This window comes from Mytilus galloprovincialis, chromosome 7 (genome assembly GCF_965363235.1).
Source record: "Mytilus galloprovincialis chromosome 7, xbMytGall1.hap1.1, whole genome shotgun sequence".
In the NCBI taxonomy this organism is placed as follows: domain Eukaryota; kingdom Metazoa; phylum Mollusca; class Bivalvia; order Mytilida; family Mytilidae; genus Mytilus; species Mytilus galloprovincialis.
Genome location: NC_134844.1, coordinates 85245525 through 85267980, shown reverse-complemented (window position 1 = coordinate 85267980; position 22456 = coordinate 85245525). Strand labels below are relative to the sequence as shown.

At 32.0% G+C, this 22456-nt stretch overlaps 1 protein-coding gene across 2 annotated transcripts; it reads right to left on the bottom strand.

The window, feature by feature from the left end:
• Nucleotides 1-938: 938 nt before the first annotated feature.
• Nucleotides 939-15364, bottom strand: LOC143083883 (E3 ubiquitin-protein ligase DZIP3-like). Of its 2 annotated transcripts, XR_012980921.1 has the most exons (4): nt 15006-15364; nt 12372-12601; nt 5998-6199; nt 939-4464 (listed from the first exon to the last, which is right to left on the bottom strand). XR_012980921.1 is itself a non-coding variant. In XM_076260260.1 (3 exons), exons 1-3 carry the CDS (start codon nt 15226-15228, stop codon nt 5981-5983), a joined length of 672 nt encoding a protein of 223 aa, XP_076116375.1. In that variant the 5' UTR covers nt 15229-15364; the 3' UTR covers nt 5731-5980. The 2 variants fall into 2 exon arrangements, 1 of the variants encoding a protein (XP_076116375.1); XM_076260260.1 differs by lacking the exon at nt 939-4464 and having other exon boundaries at nt 5731-6199.
• Between the last annotated feature and the right edge of the window lie 7092 nt (nt 15365-22456).

The following is a 22456-nucleotide window of genomic DNA, read 5'->3' as shown; positions in this document are numbered from 1 at the left end:
GTTAGTAAAGATTGCGAGACATTTCAGCGTGTGCACTCTTGTTTAATATTATGGCATTTTCAATTAATCCAAATGAAACATGTTTTGTTTTTTTCTCACTGGGGGCAAAAACACAGAATGAAACAAGGACACATGTATTAATATCCCGCTGCAGCGTAAAGTGTTTTATAAATCTTTATGTGTCAGAAGTACTGGATGCTACCTGTCATGGCGATGTCTTATCTTAAGAAATTTCCGTCTTTCATGTGTCCATTGCCTTAGAACTCAGTTTGATAGCTTGATTTAAAAAACACGTAAATATTCTTTGTCATGAATACAACAATATACACATATATGGAAAAGCCCCTGATCCGCGCTAGTTTAGATATATAAAATGAATCTGGTATGATTGCTCAAAAAGACCAAACTCCACAAGATACAAAATGACACAGAAATTAACAACTATTATAGATGATCATAGATCACCTTACGGCATTCAACAATGAACAAAGCCCATAGCGCATAAAAAGCTATAAGAGGAGCTAGTTTGTTTTTCTTAATGTATATTACCAATATTTATCAAGTTCCAGGTCAAATCCGATACCGATACCAAAAATACATATCACCTTATTTGTACGTTAGCCCCCTTTCCTGGGCATCATCAAAGCGTTTATTTCGGATTTGCTATATTCATTGGTCATAATCACACCTGAACTTCGTCAGTTTACAGGACACTAATGAATTCAATCATTGAACAAACAGATTCATCTTAAATCAGTTTCCCGTTGTAGTAAGAAAACAAGAACGGATTTATACCTAAAAGATTTTGAAGTTGAGAAAGTGTGCACCCTATAATCATCATGACTTTATCACATGACAATGCAAATAATAAAAGAATCAGCATGAAAATATGCTTGGTACGTTTATTCAGTCACGGACTAGCAATGTCGCGGGTGTTTTCTAGGATAATGAAAATTTAGGCAAGGTCCATTGGTATAAATTTTAGCAGTCTATTTTTTCATTTTTTTTTGGCAAATAATTGATATTGTATATACAAGTAGCAAAAATAACGTAGGTAACGATCAGTGTTATTTTTTTCCCCTGATTAACAGAATGATTGAAAACGGATATTTTCTGTGTATTTCTTTCTTCATGTCTGGAACAGGTCTGCATTGTACTCGTTTAAAAGTGAAATAATATGTTTTAAGATATCATATTTGGAATTCAGATATCTCGCATCATCCTCATCACCCATTTCTATAGAATTGTTGCGCTGTTCTTCAATAGATTTCAAAGTTTCTGAAGATATTTGAAGAGAAGATTTTCCTTCGTTAACTTCTTTAAAACTATCGACATTTCCCCAATATATCGTGGATATGTAATTGTGACTGAATTTACACGCTAAATACATTGGTGTCTGACCTGCCTCATTACGTAAATCGGGGTCTGCTTTCTTCGATGAAAGAATTGTTTTTACCAGTTCATAATCTCCATATCTACATGCTTTGTGTAAAGGCGTTTCTCCTTCATTGTCACGTGCATTCACATTTGCACCATAATCAATTAATAGTTTGACTATCGACATGCATTTCGTTGATATGTTCATGACAAACATAGGAGAATTATTGATTTCGCGTTGGTTATATATCGAGTAGTTACACCTCTCACAAATTACATGAAGAGGAGTTTTACCGGCGATATCACACAATTCAAAATTTGCTTTATTTTTAAGCAATACTTCAATGATATTGATATCTGGGTCAAGTTTCCTCTCACAGGCGAAATGAAGAGGGGACATGTTATGATAGTCTAGCATATTGACATTCGCTTTGTTGCTTATAAGAAATTCACATAAAGAAAACGAACCATCTTGACAGGTGAAATGTAAAGGTGACCTGTTTTGATTGTCTTGCATATTAACATTTGCTTTGTTACTTATGAGAAATTCACATACAGAAAACAAATCATTTTGACAGGCTAAATGTAAAGGTGATAATCCATCATTGTCAGGTTTGGAGATGTCTAACTTATTTTGAATCAACAGATTTAAAACAGATTTGTGACCTTCGTTTTCACGAGATGATCCACAAGTTGCATGAATCAATGATCGACCAGTATCAGAGTATTGATACACATCAATATCTTGAGACAGAAAATACTGAACGGTCTCTATATTTCCTCCTTTGCATGCTAAATAGATAGACTCATTTATCAAACTATGACAATCTTCACCAAAAAGAAAATCTGCGTTTTTCATAAATACTTTTACAATTTCTGTGCAACCATGAAACGAAGCCGTACGCATAGAATAGCACCTGTCAAAACTCGAAATTTCATCGCTACATGTGTGTAGTAACATCTGCATAATATTGACTTGGTAACTTGCACAAGCAGCAGCCAATGGTGAAAATACGGTTCCATCCCATTCATATATATCTGGATAAATATATGTATCGCTTTCTAGTAACATTTTTACAATCCCTGTATGTTCATTTTTACAAGCTATAAACAGAGGCGATTTGCTGGGTATTGTTTTACAAACCTCAACTTTGTTTTCCAGTAACACTCTAACTATATCAGCAAAACTTCCCTCACATGCCAGACTCAAAGGAGTGTCATGGAATTTAGAAATGCTGTTTACATCTGCATCGTTTTCAAGCAATAGTTTCACTACATCTAAATGACCCGCTTTACATGCCATCTGGAGAGGACACTGATCCATCCAAATATCGGACATATTAACTTGAGGTTCATTCTGGAGTAGAAGTCTCACTATATTTGTGTGTCCTTCCTCACATGCTATGCGTAACGGTGATACATAGTCTTTGTCAAGTTTACAGACATCAACATTTTTAGCAAGAAGCAATTGCACAATAAGATCATTTCCTGCTTGCCATGCCATGTGTAATGGCGATGATTCGTCTTCATGACACAAAAAAGGGTCTGCACCATGGTTTAATAACATTTTGGCAACATCATGAAATCCGCCTTTACAAGCTTTAAATAGAGCTGATCTATCAAAGCTGTCTGTATTATTTAAATTACAATTCATTTTGATTAGGAATTCAACAATATCAACGTGCCCCTCGGTAGCTGCTTCGATTAACGGAAATGTTATGTCCCTTGCACTACATTCATCGTTCGTAACGTCCAAATCGACATTGTCAGATTCATCCCAAAAATGGACTTCCCCCGTATCCAATTTTAATCCATTCTTGTCAATTTGGTTGAATAAATCCTGCAAATCTTCGGCATTTTTGTTAAGATGTACTAAAAGCTTTTCTCGGAATGATTTGTGGACTAATTGTTTATTATGTAGGGTGCTGTAGATATCTCGTTGTTTCAAATCGTCTACCATTCTTTGAAAATACTCTTCTTCCATATCTTCTGAAATTACAATAAGTTCATCGGTGGGATTTTTTTCGATCGATTTAAATATATACCTATCACCGATAAATCTTCCACTTGCATATTTGATAAAACTTTCCGGAAATGTCTGAGAGCATACAACTGACGCAATATCGTATATTTTGTCATGAATTAAGCTGTATTTTGTGCCACTTTTCTTCAGAAACGTTCCCAACAGAGTCGAAAATCCCTTTTCTAAAGATCGTCTTTCGAGTTCTCTTTCCAAATCAATGTTACAGTTTGAAACTATTTCAATCAGTTTTGTTCTTAATGTTATCGGACCCGTTTTCAATCTACGTTTAATCAATTCCTCTTTAATTCCTTCCTCAAACAAAATACATAGGATTAAGGCACATAACTGGTACTTTTTATCCGATGTCATCATATATTCAATATCTTCTTTTATTGTTTCAATCGGTGATGTGAAGAGCAATTTAAGTTTGTCAAATGACAGGTTTTTAGACATCTTGCACAGAAGAGGAAAAAAGTCAAAATCGCATAGATGATTTATCACATGATTAATTTGTTCGCTTATTAGATATTTCTGTATCATCAATTTTCTTTCATCTCCGAGAAGACAAAATGATTCAGATACAAGATCAACTGCATTTTCAGTAAATAGATTTAAACATTTGAACTGTGAGTCATTAAACACTTGAAGCCTACAGGAAATTAGAAGTTTAGTACTTATTGTTTCTTCTGTTTGAACGGAATTTGATTGGAATACAGATTTTAATTTTTCTGCGATCTGTTTCCATAAATCTACGACCTGAACATGTATTGTTGTCTTTCCACATATATCATCAATTACAAAAACCTGGTTTCTAATTTTACTCTTATAAGGAATTATAACAAAAGGCGCTGTTTCAAACGATAAAGGTATTATATCGAAATTTTTATGACGATGCAACTCTAAAGCAGCATGGTGGATAAGAAATGATTTTCCAGTCCCTGAACTCCCTGTTAAAACAGCTATGTTACATTTTGAAAGCCATGACATTACATGTTCTGATGCTCTTGTTTCTACAAATGTCTCATCATCTATTTCCCAATCTCGAATAACACCTTCATGATCATCTAAAAATTACAAACAGATTAGAATAATGCAAATGATGGTATTTACTATCTGACTTTGCATTAGTGATACCATATATAATAATGTTGGCATTTGTTTCATTTTTCTTGATGTAATAAATAAAACGTATCTTTGATGGGATTTCTTATATAGGTACTGGCTATGATTACCCGCAAAAAGTGACAATAAGAAATATTTATATATATTTACTTCCGAGACTACCGATTTGTAACTGCCGAAACATATTTATGTAAATGGACCCGCTGTTCATGAATTATTGTTAATAATCAAATTGAAATAAAATACTCACAAGGGAATTTATTTCAATATTGCTGATGTTGGAACAAACATTAAATTAATCAAATGATAAACCAGTAATTTACATTTTAAGTGTGTATTTCTCTCAAGTGGCTTTTAATAGTTTAGAGCTGCTTGCCATAAATAACATAGACAATAACAATCAAAACCAAGGAGTAAACAAAGACTCACAAAAATAAAGGACATGTACATCAACAATAATAAATAATAATTAAGAAACAACACGAACTCCACTAAAAGCCGGGAGTGAAATCAGGTGAAATCAGATATTCTCATTTTACATCCATTACATTTCATCGTTGACAAGCATATGTTCTATGGTCGGGTTGTTGCCTCTTTGACACATTCCCCACTTCCATTCTCAATTTTATAAAACCTAAAATCACAATGTTAAATCTTTAATACATAGTTCAAACCGACCTAAAGCCCCCTCCCTTTATTGCATTTAAAAGTCACAACCTGATCGTGTAAGCTTCTTACAATACAACAACAGAACCCATCTGCTTAACATTTTTTACACATTATAACAGAGTAATTTGTCCTCATTGGGTCTATTAAAAAATTGTCAATGTTCCACACTATCTTTCACTTCAAAGGTAACAACCACACCTTTCAATCTTCTAATATCTAAATTCTACACCTTAACCACAGCTTTAATAACGTGCATTGGGCTAAAACTACCTGAACTGTAAGTCACAATCCAATGCAATAACTTGAACTCCCATTATCAACCAATGTGAATCAATCCGTCAACATGGCCTCACTGTATTTACATGTTTACCATTCAAAATTGTACCCTCAGATACAATGTAACACAATAGATTTGCAAGTGTTTGAATTAAGATTTCAATATTTCCACAAAAAGCGTTTATGCATTTATCTGCATCTTTTATACGCAAGATCAACATATGTGAAAGCTAAATATATGAAATACACCGTTATATAAATACCAAAATGGGCCTTTACTTTCTTAATTGTCAAATGTTCTTTCAAATAGATGGCTTGCACATTCCAACATGACTTGCAAGAATTGACATTCAAAAGTAAAACCTTGACCTCTAAGTTTGTGCCCATCAATCTGACCTCATGTACTCACTTATAAAAATTACATGTCGAATTGCATGCATTTGCAGTACTTTTCTGGACAAACATTCATCAGGAACCTTTAAACCTAAACATCTGAAAGTGTTCCTAGCTATATTAGTTCTGGTGTTTACCTCTCACATTCCTTGGGATCGTGACCTGCTGAGAAATTTCAATCTCTTTCCTTAGATTATTCAATGACTGTTTTAGTTCTCGGATCTCATCATTTGATTTATTTATTTCCAGCATTATTGTGTGGCTTGTTCGATCCAAAGGTTTGTTTTTCAAATTATCACATTCCATTTGAAATTGATGTCCTCCTACTCGAACGATCGCCTGGAATGGATATTCTTAGATTAAAATATTATAGAATAAAGGCATTGCGTTTAACTGTTTATGCATAGGCAAACATGTAAAGGCTGTACATAAACACGTTCAATTAGTTCAGTTTTTAGAAAATTAGACTATAAAAATAGATTTAAAAAATTACCAATCACATTTGATATGTTCAATGTCAATCGTGAAAATATGAAGAAATGCTTGAATTTTAATACTTGTCAATTCTGAAAGGTTGTCAGTTTACGGTAATTATAATATTTAGTAACTGTGTCTGTCTATATTGACATAGAAAATGAGGCAATCAAAGAAAACCCCAGCTCCTAATCAAATAGAAAGTACTTTTACATTTACTTTTTCCATTGATGTGAATTAAGGTTTAGTTAAATGAGACGAAATAGTCAAACATAGATATATTCATATGATAAATTTGGCAGACATATTGCAAGAATTCTTTATGGTTCAATAGAATTAATCAATAAATGTACCTTTATGATATGTATTATTTAAAGAAACCTTATTTGCTTGAGTTTCAAACAGACTCCTCAAACAAATAATGACAACGGTTCTCAAAATTTATACAATAAATCAGAGGCTGGTATAAACCTATATCGCACAAAAAAGTTTAACGATATAATTGATAGTCAAGTCGGTTAGATGACCGGCTAATAAAATTTAAATTGGCCATTTGATTAGTAACTTTTCGTTTATAATGTGCTCCAGAGTCGGTAGATTTGTTTTACAAATATGCAAAATAAACACAGTAATGATTGTTTACGGGGCGCCGAATTGGACTTGAACTTTTTGTAATCAAAATAAATTTTGTGTACACAAAATTCAATTCTGTCATACCAAAATCTTTGTTGTCTTACAAAACTATGTGATACAGATTTGTTTTATGAGAACTTCAATTTTGTAATTACAAAAATCATGACAAAATTAATTTTTGTAGACAAAATTGAATTTTATGTAAACTTATTTGCATACAAAATTGAATTTTGTTGTCTACAAAAATGAATTTTGTCATAACAAAATTCAATTTCGTGTTTATTTTTGTGTAGACAAAAATGACTTTTGTAACAAAAATGACTTTTATAACAAAAATGACTTTTGTGACAAAAATGACTTTTGCGACTAAATGACTTTTGTCCCTTCGTAAATTTTACGGACGCCATCACGAGTTGGTTGACCGTTATGGAATAACCGTTTCACAAATGATATCGGATATGTTCCTTACGTCGTAACTACAATCCCCTTCCCTTTCATGAATATGACCTACCGAATTAGACTATTTACCGGATTTGTAATCACTTAAGCAACACGACGGGTGCCACATGTGGAGCAGGATCTGCTTACCCTTCCGGAGCACCTGAGATCACCCCTAGTTTTTGGTGGGGTTCGTGTTGTTTATTCTTTAGTTTTCTATGTTGTGTCGTGTGTACTATTGTTTTTCTGTTTGTCTTTTTTATTTTTGGCCATGGCGTTGTCAGTTTGTTTTAGATTTATGAGTTTGACTGTCCCTTTGGTATCTTTCGTCCCTCTTTTGTGACAAAAACAACTTTTGTTACAAAAACAACTTTTGTTACAAAAACAACTTTTGTTACAAAAACAACTTTTGTGACAAAAACAACTTTTGTGTCTCAAAAATTGACTTTTGAGGCAAATTTACTTTTGTGTTAAAATTTCACTTCTGTTTAACAAAACTTGATTTTGTTAACACAAAAAAAAAACACAAAATTAAATTTTGTGACAAAATCTCAGTTTGGTATGCAAATTAGTTCACTGAATCCAAACTAAATTAATTGGCATACAAAATTGACTTTTATTGCCCAATTTCCAAATTAGGTTACAAAAGTAAAGTCTGAGTTACAAAATGAATTTTGTCATGACAAAAGTAACAAACCACAAGAGTCCCAGAATTTTGTCTACAAAAATGAATTTTGTCTTCACAAAATTGAAGTTGTTTTAAAACAAGTCTGTATCGCAATGTTTTGCAAGACAAAAATGATTTTGTAATGACAGAATTGATTTTGATTACAAAAAGTTCAAGTCCCATTCGGCGCTCCATAGTACTGTTTACATGAGATAATTTTGGTTCCTTACATGGTTTAGATGAAAATTTGATACAAATTGATTTAATGATTTCAGAGGACTCAATTGTCAATTTCTGTATCAATGGACATGAAGTTCTGTTTTCAAAATTGTAGACATTTATTTCTAAAGGGCTTCATAAAGACATGGTATATATTGATGTAACCCAAAAAGACACCTTGTTTTAATGTCCAGGGCTTTTTGGGAAATTTCTATTTTCGTACAAAAAATGTGTTTAAAGAAAAATCCTCCTCTAATAATAAACTTATTGGAATATAATGGTTGCATATGAGTTTCCTGCTGGACCTTTGTCATCAAATTCTATCTCGATAAAACATATAACAACATTTAAGATATGTTCATACACAAGAACCACGTTTCATCTGTTTGAGATTTACCAATAGCAATTGAAATAAGCCCGTGAAGACAACATTTGATACATCTATCATAAGGGTGGTGTTTTGAAACACTTAAAGGTCAAGTGAAATAAAAATTCAAGTGTACCAAAAGCTAGAAATGCCAAATACATTGAAAATCACTGTCTTATATTTGTGTATTCAAGATTCGTTCTAACTTGATGACTATGTTGAACGAATCTATCCCATAGAACTAGAGATAAATGATGCTACAGATACAGTTAAGTCTGCATCATATCTTGACTTACATCTAGAAATTGACAATGCGGGCCGGATGATACAAAACTTTACGATATTACGATAAAGGGGGTGATTTCAATGATAAGTAGCAACATTCAAGCAGCACCTGCATATCTATAATACTAAAATTACGAGGTCCAATTTGTCAGCCGTCATCACGTAAAAACGACGAATCAAAGAATTCAACTTTATATATAACTAATATAGTACAAAGGTGTAGATTAAAAATTACACCACTCCAGGCCCTTTTGTTTTCCACGTAATTAATATTGCCAATAATTAAAAAGTTCCGGGTCGAGTCCGATACCGATACCAATAGTATATTCATCTGTTACCTATTACCTTATCTGTAGGTTCCGCATCTGACAGGCGCACCACCAAACGGTGTATTCAGGATTAATATGCTATATACACAGGTCATAATCACAGGGAAACCCGGTTGACACTACTTAATTGTCAAATTGTTACCTATTGTATTTTAATCAGTAAGACTTTCTAAGATAACAATACGAATACTAAAAATCTGGACTAAAAATAAGGCGTATAGGTACAGTTTTCAATTTGTTAGCGGGCATGACGTAAAACAGAGAATCAAAGAATTCAACTTTATTTATAACTAATATAGGACAATGCAGTTGATTAAAAAATACTCCATTCCAGGACCTTTTGTTTTCCAAATAATTAATATTACCAATAATTGAATAGTTCGACGGGTTCAAACAGAAAGATTTGAAAGCAGAGAAAACTGTGTATCTTATAATCGGCATGACTTTATCAGATGACAATACTAATACTAAAATAAGGTTTGCGCATAGTTATATACTTTAATTCAGTCACGGACCCGCGATATCACGGGTGTGTTCTAGTGTAGTATATATATCCCAATTGATACGAAAATCCCGGGCTTGTATTTCCTATCATGAAATCCTTGATAGAGGATTGCTGTTCACAATGAAGCTAATAAACCAAGAGTTTCAAATGGTGAAGTTGAAAATATCCCTTCGTAAATTTTGCGGACGCCGTTAATGATATCAGATAAGTTCATATGTCGTTACTACAATACCCGTCCCTTTTCACCAATACGACCTACCGAATTAGACTATTTACCGGATTTGTAATAACATAAGTAACACGAAGGGTGCCCTATGTAGAGCAGGATCTGCTTACCCTACTGGAGCACCTGAGATCACCCCCAGTTTTGGTTGAGTTGTGTTGCTTAGTCTTTAGTTTTCTTTGTTATGTCTTGTATACTATGTTTGTCTGTTCGTCTTTTATAAATTTTAGCCATGGCGTTTTGTGTATATTCAATCTTTGAGTTTGACTGTTCCTATGGTACCTTTCGCCACTTTTGTATATGTGCCATTTGAGTGATAAAGGCTCACTGGAACCACTTAAGGTGGTATGGGAGTCTAAAATAAAAATGATAGAATTTGTTCATACTTTGCCAAAATGGAGTATCTATTGATATATGTTGAAAAATATAATAAAAATGATAGGTCACCGCGCATTTTTTCAAGCTACAGGACGTGATAAAATGACACATTTTGTATGGATTATACAGGGAAAAACACCATTTTGTTATTAGAAACTAAACAAAATGATAGAATTGTTAAATACTTTAGGAAAAGATAGCTTTCATACAATGCTTTGAGAATATCAAAAGAAGAGATAGGGTCACCGTACGTTTTTTCGGCTAAAATACAAAATAGGAAAATTCCATGTAGAATCCTTCAGAAAATGCACTGTTTAAGAGTTACTTCCCCTTAAAATGCCAATTTAAAAAAGTTAAAAAAACCACCAGAAATAATCAACATTTGCAGAGATATTTAATAATTATAAGTTATTTTCTTATAAATTGGTTCTTTTAAATGAACAATCAATTTAAAAACTTCATTCCTGCATCAAATTTTGCTAACTTGATAGAAAATCTGGACCTTTGGTTCTCTGTTTTTTACAATCCAAGATGGAGGAAGACACCCATACCACCTTAAGTCAATCTTAAACACAGTCCATAAAATGGACATTGTCATCATGCATAAAACAATCTACACTTTGTTTTCAACGATCCAAGAACTATAAAAGCAAAAAGAAATTTGAATCAAAGAGCAGATTGCTCTGAGGGATATGGTTGCTATTGCTTTCATTGATACATGTATTTTCAAAAATAAACCAACTGCACGTGTAAAAAACTCGTTAAATATAATTTACGTAATATGAATAGTTATTCAACTTTAAAAATAGCCAATCCTCGATACGAGTGTAAAAACAATGTACTATCAATTCCAAGTTCACTGAGAGTGAGAGAAGGTATTTGAATTCGTACCTTATCACCTATTTTCCTTCGTGAATTCTAGGTGGAACCCCTTTCCTAACTCTTTAAATATTTTATTTCCTTTGGGTCAGTGAGCATGACTCCTTTCCGTACACATTCTTCTGTTTAAAATTGCAATCGGTTTTAATATAATACGACGTCTTTTGACAAAACGAGTTATTTTTTTCCGACGTATCGACGTTTGACGAAAGTTTCTTGCGGAAGGGAGACAACTCGAAGCGATAACATGGAAGACTCCATTTTGGCTGAAGGGTTGTTCTAGATACACCTTTACGATGTGGGCTACATTTATTTTAATTTAAATGATGCATATAATTTCAAATTATGCAACAACAATAACCCTCAATAGCAGACAGACATAGAAAGGATCTCGTGAGTTTCAAATTAATCATTGGAGTAGGGAATCCAGAGCAACCATTCAATCTGATACCCCTTCAAGTCAAGAAAGCAATACGCATGTGCATAATTACCCAAACAAAACATAGACTTGTGATTTGTAGCTAGTAAGTATATTAAATGTTCATTGAACGATCTCCATTTCTTTATGGGAGTACAATACCAAATATCAGTTTCATAACAGTGAAATATAAGAAAACTCCACTTCAGTTCTTATATGACAGAAATAGATTTATCGATCAGAATTCAGAGAACTGTCGCATGTTATCAAAACTGGGGAATTCCCTCTGACGTGTTTCTAAATTTATGACAACAATAATTATAAATACTGCTTAATTCTAATTTTCCGTGTTGTTAAAAACACGCATACAAGTCGAGGGAAATATCAAAACATGAAGATTATGAGAAAAACATTATAGGACAGTTGTTGAAATTCAATCCATTTGTTTTTTTATACCATTTAAAGCAAGACAATCTCAGGAATCTGAGATGTTCCTTAATGTTTAGAATACAACTGTTGACGTAAGAGCATGGCCCTGAGTCAATGGTATAAGTTTACAGATTTCTTAAAAGCAATCGTATCCCAAAAATGAGTACAAAAAATGGACAGTAGCCTGATGTCTTATGATGAGACACATTTCTAATATATACATGTAGTTGATATATAATTATATGATAGAAGACCATCATTACTTACATCAGTTGCATCCTTCCAGGAAGTGATGAAAAAATCGTGGTTTATTTTCGCATCATCTAGATGAGCCAAGCGATTTCTGTAAAACTTTATTCTTGCTAAATCAGCACCTTGTGTAGTCGCTGTAGTTGGTGGTAAACAATCAAAACCACTCATAGGAGGAATCATTGGAGTCAGATTTCTAAGTAATGTTATCATCAAAGTGATATCAAATGTTTTGGAATCAGGAACACCTAGAAATTATGACATATCGAAATTAAAAACTTCAGTTTCCACTTTATATATAAAAAAAGATGTGGTATGATTGTCAATGAGACAACTGTCCACAAGAGACCAAAATGACACAGACATTAACAACTATAGGTAATCGTACGGCCTTCAACAATGAGCAAAGCCCATACCGCACAGTCATCTATAAAGGCCCCGATATGGCAATGTAAAACAATTCAAACGAGAAAACCTACTCATTTAAGATTTTGTTTCAATGATAAATCTGCTGTTGTTAAATCGTAGATAAATCAATAGTTAAGCGAAATTACATCTTAATCATATTTTTGCATTCTCACAACTATAGAAGTATATTATAAAGCGTGTCAAATTTAGTGATTAGGAGAATATTTTGTTTTTTTGGAAAAATAAAATGTAAATTCAGGCACTTGTCGTTTTCCGCTGCTAAAATCCGAAGATCCGATGAACGATTTAAATGGTGGAAAGACACATGTTGTATGAACGAAGTCCCTCCGAATATACATAAAGAGTGAAGACACAATTGACAATATTGTTTAACTTATGGAATGAACATTTCATGCTGTCTGATGGAATTACCAATTATATGTTTATTTCAGAAACAATATGAAAAAAAGTAAAAACACAAAAATACTGAACTCCGAGGAAAATTCAAAAAGGAAAATCAAAAATCAAAAGGCAAAATCAAAAGTCCAAACACATCAAACGAATGGATAACAACTGTCATATTCCTGACTTGGTACAGGCATTTTCTAATGTAGAAAATGGTGGATTGAACCTGGTTTTATAGCTAGCTAAACCTCTCACTTGTATGACAGTCGCATCAAATTCCATTACATTGTCAACGATGCATGAACAAAACAAACATACTCAAAGAGTAAAAATGTCAAAAATAGGGGTACAACAGTCAATATTGTGTTATCATCTTAATATCACTACATAAACAACAAATGTAACAAAGTAGCACAAAAAGGCATACATCAAATTTAACATTCTCATTTTGCTTTTCTTATACGGCTGAATTTATCTATGTAAAGTCTACCCATAAATGAAAGAAGGTTTTCATTACTGGTGTAAAATTGCGCGTTTGAAAGGTGTACATATGTTGATGTGGTCCTGTATATGTACTTTTTCGGGAGGACTTGTTTTCTCGAAATTAATTTTTCTAATGAATGAACGTGTATTTAATTTTCCGATATTAAAAAAAAGTGTACACATAAAAAATTGGTTTAAGAAATCATTCATGCAAGCTATACTTTTTTGTAGCTTTCACATGGATAATCATTATATTCGTGACTATTTTTGCCCAAGCGATAGCGAGGTCTAAATATAACACGAATACAAAGCCTATACATATTAAAACACCAATAAAGTATAGCATGTATATAAAGTATAGTATATTATTTTGATTCTGATTAGGACAATTAAGGTAATTTCTATGTCTAATGAGTATAAGTGTAGAGCGTTTGTGTAGGCTCTTTCATGAATCTCCCTTTAATTGGATTAGTAAGAACATGTGCATCATTTAAGAATTTGAAAGTGTTTTAAGGAATGCAATATCTCAAATGCATGTCAATTTGATAAAATTCAATAATCTGCAGTAGTCAATATGGGTTTATTCCTAAAGCGAACGAAGCACGTCATGTAAGAATATTAAAATGTTCATTCATTTAGTTAGTTTTTTTTTAAGTTTTTTTTTTTTAAAAGCTCTTACAAAGAATCTTCAATAATCAAATTAGTCTATTCATAAGAGGTTCTTATTCGATTGAGTTTTTAATTCTCTATTATTTACGCATCTTCACTTATTAGATATTTTTGATACGACAACAAAGGGATACGAAAACACAAGAAGGGGTAAAATAGTTTTTCTTTTAATTTTTAAACACCTTTGAGCAAAGAAACATGCATCAACATTCGACAAGGGATTCATATGGACAAATGCAAGTTCTCTTACAACTTATTATACATCTATATCACGATCGGAGAAGCACTTCAATACCTAATTGATATATGGAAGCTTCTGTTGCCCCACCCGTTTCATAGGATTTAGATTTCAGAAATGTATACCTTTTCATATATTTTTTTAGGTTAAAATGTTGTTTGCGTTTTGTTTGGTGTGTAATGAAACAGGGGAATAACAAAGAGCCAAAAAGAGAGAAAAATGATTGATAAAACACTGCCGGGAACATCAAGAAAGATGACAGACAAATTTTGTGAACTTTATTGATTTTATCATGTTTATCTGATATATATATAGTTTTCCCGACCTATTTACATATTTTTAAACCTAAAAAGGTGATAAATTAAGCTGCACGTCCTGTCACCTTGCATATAAAAACCTTAAAGTATGGGGTTAAATTATTGATTTCTATAAAACAAGTCTGTACTTACCTCGAGATGGCGGGAACAGAAGATCCCATTGTTTTAGGCTAATTATATGTAACTTTTTAAGCTCATTCAGTTTGGTGTATTCTTTCTTTAATGAAGGATATAAACATTGCGGAGAAAATTCACGATCAAACAAGACTCTAACTGCACGTGGAGAAATTCCAGTAAGGAGCAGACTCATTCGTATATAATTTTCTTCCTCTACTGGCAGAATTGCAGTCGCCATTTTGTCGAGATATCTTAATTAATGATTGTAATTTTATGTGTCAATGTTTATAGTTCCATATATATATTAAATATATAGTTCCAAATATATTAGATAAAGGACACTCGCCTAAATGCAGATAATCAACAAAATCACCTAAAATAGAATAAAATCAATTAACTAAAGGCTATGACATAAACGCTGATACAACTTGTCGGCTGCATACAAAACAAATCAATAAATGATTATACTCATTATATATTTCACTGTTATATTCCACATTTAAAAACATTCATCTTACAGGTAGGTCAAAGTTATTCCTACGTACATATATTTTATTGTAACCTTGTACTTGTTTTCAAACTTTAAACAGATGATCGGATAATCAAGTATTGATATTTTTAAATTGATCTGTATGTAGATCTAAATTAAGTAGCGTTATTTAAACGGGTAGATCATGTTTGGTAGTTGATAATTATAATGATCAATAGAAAGACTTTGAGTTCATTTCTTTCTCACAAAAACGATACAAACGACTAAGTGCGCACATGCATTGATCGTTTGTTTCTTTACCTAACTTTGAAAAACTAGTATGCACTGGCAAAATGTGTTAGCCATGTAGTATAAACGCTACATTTGTTCCTTATTTCGGCCTGATTAAACGATGTATTTGTTTCAATATTTGCAATAAGTTTGTTTACCAATAACATGTGCATGCATAATCACAAGTTCAAACAGGGCCAGTAATCACTTATTGTGTTTCTACTTTTGCAGCGTATGGCACACGATAAGAAACGACACACATGTTAACAAAACTTTGGTTAAAAAGAAATGCATCCTTTGTTCTTCACTTGTTTTATACCCGGCTTTTGGCGTTCATACGAATAATAGAGTCGAAAATCACCATAGAAGCCTTTATTACCATTTAGATTTTTCGAGGAATGCAAATTAACTCAATATCGTAAATGATGACCTCACTGAGTAATTCAAAATTTGGTGACTATGTTGAACGCATCTATCCCATCGAACTAGAGATACAAAAGGGACGAAAGATACAAGAGGGACAGTAAAAAAACTGATTGAAAATAAACTGAAAATAAATTGACAACGGCATGGCTGAAAAATAAAAGAGACAAATAATGATAAACAGGACACAACATAGAAAACGAAAGACCAAGCAACATAAAGGATACATCAGTTTCAGTTGATATAAGTTTATATAGATAGAGGAAACTGTATCGAGCAAAAATTATCAGCAAATTTCTATAATCAAACCTGGCTGAAATTGTCAGTTTAAACTGCATAGAAGATGTCGCCCTTAAATGATAATTGATTTGAGTCTTTGCAGACGCTTTATCATAAAGAAAAACACTACAACAAGTAAATATGTTTTGTAAGACATGATCTGCAATAGACATAAAACAAAAGAAGAGCGGAATGATTTGTTTACTCCGTATATAGATTAAATAAAGATTTCTTGTTACCATCTTTAGTGTTTACCTTAAATCCTTAAAGGTATACAAAGAGCTTAAATAGCAATTTAAAATAACAAAGATTAAAATAGATTTATTTCAATTAAAGGCAATACGAAGAGCGACGTATTTTTGAGTTCCTTGTATCTGTTAAGAAGAAAAATAATTATTAAGAAAATAAATCAAATCAAATCAACGTTTGAGGTTTTATTTTATTATATTTTGATAATTCTTTTTTCTTTACCTTACTGGCTAATCCAACGTTAAAACGTAACTCAATAAAATTCATCTTTATTACTTATGAATGAGCACGCAAGGAAATAAATCATCATTCAACGTGTTGTTTATCTTAATCAAATTATTATTTTTTTTGCAAAAATATTTGTTTGTTCAGATCGAAGTGGGACATTTAAAGACGTATCGTATCCGTTTCTGATACCTTGACGTATTTAAAGATATCTATGTGTTATTGTTTAATAGATTATTTTCATGTTTAAATATGTGTTTTTCTATCTCATATATCTTTCTGTCATCGATACCCATTGATGCACTATTTTTGTTACATGATAGTTTTCAACTAATGAAGGAGCCTCGGTGACCGAGTGGTCTACGTACTTACTACTGAGGTTGTGAGTTCGAACCCCGCTCGTGCGGGTTCACTTGACACTAATCTTTATTGACTAGGATTGTCAGTTTTCCTATCGAAGGTCGGTGGTTTTCTCCGGGAACTCCGGCTTCCTACACCAATAAAAACTGGCCGCCACAAATAGCCTAAATTCCCTGCTTAAAAACAGTAAAAATCAAAATCAAATTAAATAATGAATTATCGTTTAAATTTAATCACTCGATATTTGTAAACCCTCACCATTTCTCCATCGTGGATTAAGATTGATGTGTCCTTCTGTAATCAAATCAGTAATGGTATAATAGAAATTTGCAATATTGTGCATATATACAGTGGAAACTTCCGTCAGACAATCTGGACCTTCAGGCAAATATAGTTTAAAACTACAGACTTGAATCAATTGATTTTTGTTATCAAATTTTAAACATAGTTTACTCACTTCTTTTATGTGCTAACGTTGATTGTTTACAAAAAGACAATAACAACCATTCTAAAACAAAACTCATATTAAGTCACTAAAGTCGAGCGCACTCTAGAAGGTGTTTGAAAAAATTAGTGCCTGCTAATTTATAAATTTCTTCTTATTGTCAATTAGGTATCATTTTATCAATTCGACTAAAATGATGTGGATGATCCAATCTCTTTTTTTTAGCAAATTTAAAGTACATGTATAAATATTGTTAACGTAAAACTCATTTGTTTTATAATTCAACTTCACGCCTGGGTTGTTCTAATAATTTAAATAAAGTTTTAAAACATATCTAAGTATATAGATTGATCACGCGATTAATATATGTGTGTCAATGTTAGCTTCTATTGTCGTCCATTCGATATTTTTATTATTGTATTATATGTACTGTATATAAAGTAGAACAGCACTTTTAGGGCACGACATATAATAATGTCCAGATTTTGATATACAAAAAGCATGTATGTAAACGCAAATAGTACATAAAATTAACAATTATTCAACATTATTAAACAAACAATTTAAGTTTTAAAAATGAAAGAGATAAAAATTTTGCATCGCCCTTTATTACCCCGATTTTTTCCCCTTTTGTGGATTACTATTGCACGTAATCCATTCGTTTGATGTGTTTGAACTTTTGAATTTGCCATTTGATTTGGGACTTTCCTTTTTGAATTTTCCTCGGAGTTCAGTATTTTTGGAGTTTTAACTTTTTGAGGAATACTAACCCATCTACACGTTTAGATACATCAACGTATTGGATACGGATACGATACGTCTTTAAATGTCCCACTTCTATTTGTTGGAAACATCACTGTTATTATAAATTAGCTACAGATACGGGATCATTAACTTTACAGATCGGTATGAACACATTTGATTGAAGATGGCAATAAATACAAATCGTTTTGTTTTCGCATTTCAATATATTTTGCTAATGTTCTTAATAATGTTCTACTGATCACCTACTATAAACCTACTATAAATTGCTTATTTCAACACACATAATATACTTGATGTTATTTGACATATAACATGTATAACTTAAATCTCCTTTTGTTCATGGCATACCTTTTCATAGTTTAAATGCCATACATTTGAATTGCATATAGTTCATTAAAAAAATAGTACAATCATAATACGCATATATTCATAACAAAGTTCTATTCAACGAAAAACTTACGTAGTAGAGGCTTGAATGAGAATCAAGAAGGTAATCCATTTTATTAACTTATATTTATATTAGTTATTACCTTGAAGTTTTGTATATGAATTGTATACATGACTTTCTAAACAGTCAAATTGTTTTTATTGAAATAATATAATTGTAATCTTGCCTTATTTCCTTGATTGTTTATTTTTGTTCAGATCTTTTCTTTTCGACTGGAATCGCGTCTGAAACTATACTATACAAAACAAAACAATTCAATTCAATTCAATACATTACAACATTTGTATTTCAAATAAGGTACCAATTGGGGCAACGACAAAGATTGTGGATTGTGATAACCAATATGTTCTAGACTTGTTACAATTTTTGATTATTTTTTACTGTTTATATTTTCTTTAAATGAAAGTCGTAATATACGGAAGGCATAAACTAGCCAGGCCTGTATTCTATGTGATTTATATTAACAACAATGCAAAAGGAATTGCGCTCGACACGTGTTACTGAATAACTTAACCCATTCAAAACAGAATATATTTTTGCCACTTCTTTCATACAATCTTTACCTATATATACACTTAATTCTTAAACATTTAATCGCCCATATATCTGAAAGTATAAAAACTAAATATATACCGGTTTTTTTATATTAAGATGCAGTTCAATGAGTTCTATATGTATACAAAAGATCATCAAATTCCGAAATATCGACCTACCACTGTAAAGAATATGTTTGTTAAGGATTTCATTAAACAAAACCTGAGAATAATGCCAAAACTAAACCAAAAATTTGTGGTTCTGTTCATGTTCCATAAAATTAGGATAATTACCATATATCGAGTTTATACAAAGTAAAACAGCAAATTCATTTGATTTTGTCAATTTACTTTCTTTTGGGCAAATACAAGTACCCTATATATTTACATTGAATCATTTTTTGGAGAAATTCTGAAGTCCGTATTTGCTTGCAAATCGCACACAACCATATTCCAGATTTAAAGAGTGTTTTTATGGTGGAAGGGAGGAAACTACCCTTTTTCATAACATAGATATAAGTTTATTTATGATCTTTATCTGTAGGAAACGTTGGAATAAGTCTGTGTTAAAACCGGCCATTGGTCTTTCTGTCTGTACATAGGACATACAAAGAATTAATACAGATCAACAAAATGGCAGAAGCGTCCCTCTCAAATAAAGAAGAAAATTATGTGCGAATGAGTTTGTTACTGACTGGAATTTCTCCACGTGGAGTTAGAGCTTTGTTTGATCGGGAATTTGCTCCAATTTGCTTATATGCTTCTTTAAAGAAAGAGTTCAATAAACTAAACGAGCTTAAAAGGAAACACATAATTAGTCAGTCACAGTGGAATCTTTTATTCACAAAATCTCCAGGTAAGCACAGGTAAATAATAAAACAATTAACCTATATTCGATTTCTACTACTATAAATGTGTTACTTTAGAGAAGCTCAAATTTGAGTTCATTATAATAGATAATTTTAATCAGAACTTTATTTGTCATTTTGTGACAATACAAACAACTTCTTAGTTATGATAGTGGCAATTTTCTTTGTGGAAGTTTTTGCCTCTTTCGTGTGTATTTGATGAATTTTGTTTGGTTTTTTTCAAGGTTTAAAACTCAAGTTTAGCCCTTATATAACATGTATACATTAGTTCGTTAGGCAATTTGCATGGATGTAGTTTGTAAATAATGAGAAATGCACCCGAGTTTAATTATAATTGAAACTTCATGTTGAAAACATTGTGTATCTAAAGCATTATATATTTTGCACTCTAATTCTACAATGATATTTTTAACACTCTTTCTAATTTCGATACTTCAATATTTCTTATTTTCTAGATGTTCCTGATTCAAAAACATTTGACATTACTTTGATGATAACATTACTTAGAAATCTGACCGACATTGTTCCTCCGCATTGTGGGTATGACTGTTTACCAACTACAGAGATGACCACATCTGCTGATTTGTCAAGAATAAAGTATTACAGGAACTATTTGGCTCATCTGGATGATGGAAAAATAGACACTGATTTCTTCAATACAGCATGGACTGATATAACCGGTGTATGTCCTATCAATAAGTTTACTTAAGATGATGCTAATGTCCTTAACCCAAAAAATAAAAACAACAAGATATGGTATGATCGCCACTGAGACAATTCTCCACCAGATAATTAACGAAGTAGACGTTAGCAACTATAGTAGCCGTTCTGCCTTTAACAATGAATAAGCAAGTCCTTTATGAGCTGTATAATCCCTTAGCGGCTGTAGTTGACCTGTCGAAAAGACCATTTTCAATGAGACCATTTTGATAATTGAACAAAACTTGTCCACAATTCATTTTGTTCTGATTAAAAGTTACGTCCATTGACATAAAAATAAACTTAACTAATGCATGTGTCATACTGTATAGCAGAAAAGCAGAACAACAGTATAAAAACTGACAAATTCAAAACGCTATTATTCTACAGACAAAATGGGTAAAAAAACTCTTAAATTCCTGACTCGAAATTCAGTATGTTTGGTAGTAACAATTGATGTAAATTTCCTATTAACGACTTCGACTGTTGTAAAAAAAAAACGAAGACAAAGGGTTCATAGTTTTTTTTATAATAATCGTACGCAAGACTCAATATTACCTATCTAAAGTCTATATATTGATATATCTATTTCTATTCAAGATTATGCTTTTCGCTCCCATAACGTCTTCTTGGAGAAAAGACTTAGGCCTCTTGCTTGTGGCATCTCTGGTTTAACGGTTTGTCAAAGTTGATGAAACGTCTCAATTTGACCCCACTTTACACATGTTTCTGTTATTGTATTTTACTTTGAAAATGATTCATTTTTGTCTTTTCTTGTTTAGTTTTGTTGTTGTTTTTTATTTTTTTATTCATTTTTTATTTCATAGTTTTTTAGGGGGGGGGGGCATTCCTGGCTTCAGCTCAATTTGGAAGCAATAGATTCTCACAATGCAGTATTCATTTTGTGTAACCTTGAATATCAATTTTACTTACCTTCATGAGTATCAATTTTCGTGGATTGAGGAAAACCAGTATGTTCGTGGGTATTTGATTTTGTGGTTTTACTAATCTCTGCATACACATCCTTTAGAAAATGTGTAATTCGTTGAACATTTGAATTCGTGTTTCATCTGTACTCATGGAAACCACGAAAATTGGTATCCAACGAATAATAATGAATTCACAGTAAGTTATATTTGATCGAGATATTGTATACTATATAAGGTTTGTACTATTAACTGCAAAAACTCTTCTATTAAGTCGTTGTCTATTTACTATCAATCACATAAACTTTTTTCCTTTAGACTTTCTCTTTGCTATGAACAACGACACCTATTTGTTGTCGTCTTTAGTTGGCGTCTTTGATTCATATAATTTGTATAATGTTTTTGTAAGTTGTGTAAAACATTTGTGAAGTGTGTTTTCACGGTTTTGCGTGCTTGCTCACAATTATTGTCAAAATCTTTTGTTT

Excerpts from the sequence above, each read along its gene's own strand:
- LOC143083883 (XM_076260260.1), bottom strand. The coding sequence starts at position 15,228 with ATGGCGACTGCAATTCTGCCAGTAGAGGAAGAAAATTATATACGAATG. Across the intron at positions 12,602-15,005 it reads TCTGTTCCCGCCATCTCGAG|GTGTTCCTGATTCCAAAACA; the intron begins GTAAGTACAGAC and ends CATAATTTCTAG. Across the intron at positions 6,200-12,371 it reads CCTGGAAGGATGCAACTGAT|GCGATCGTTCGAGTAGGAGG; the intron begins GTAAGTAATGAT and ends TATCCATTCCAG.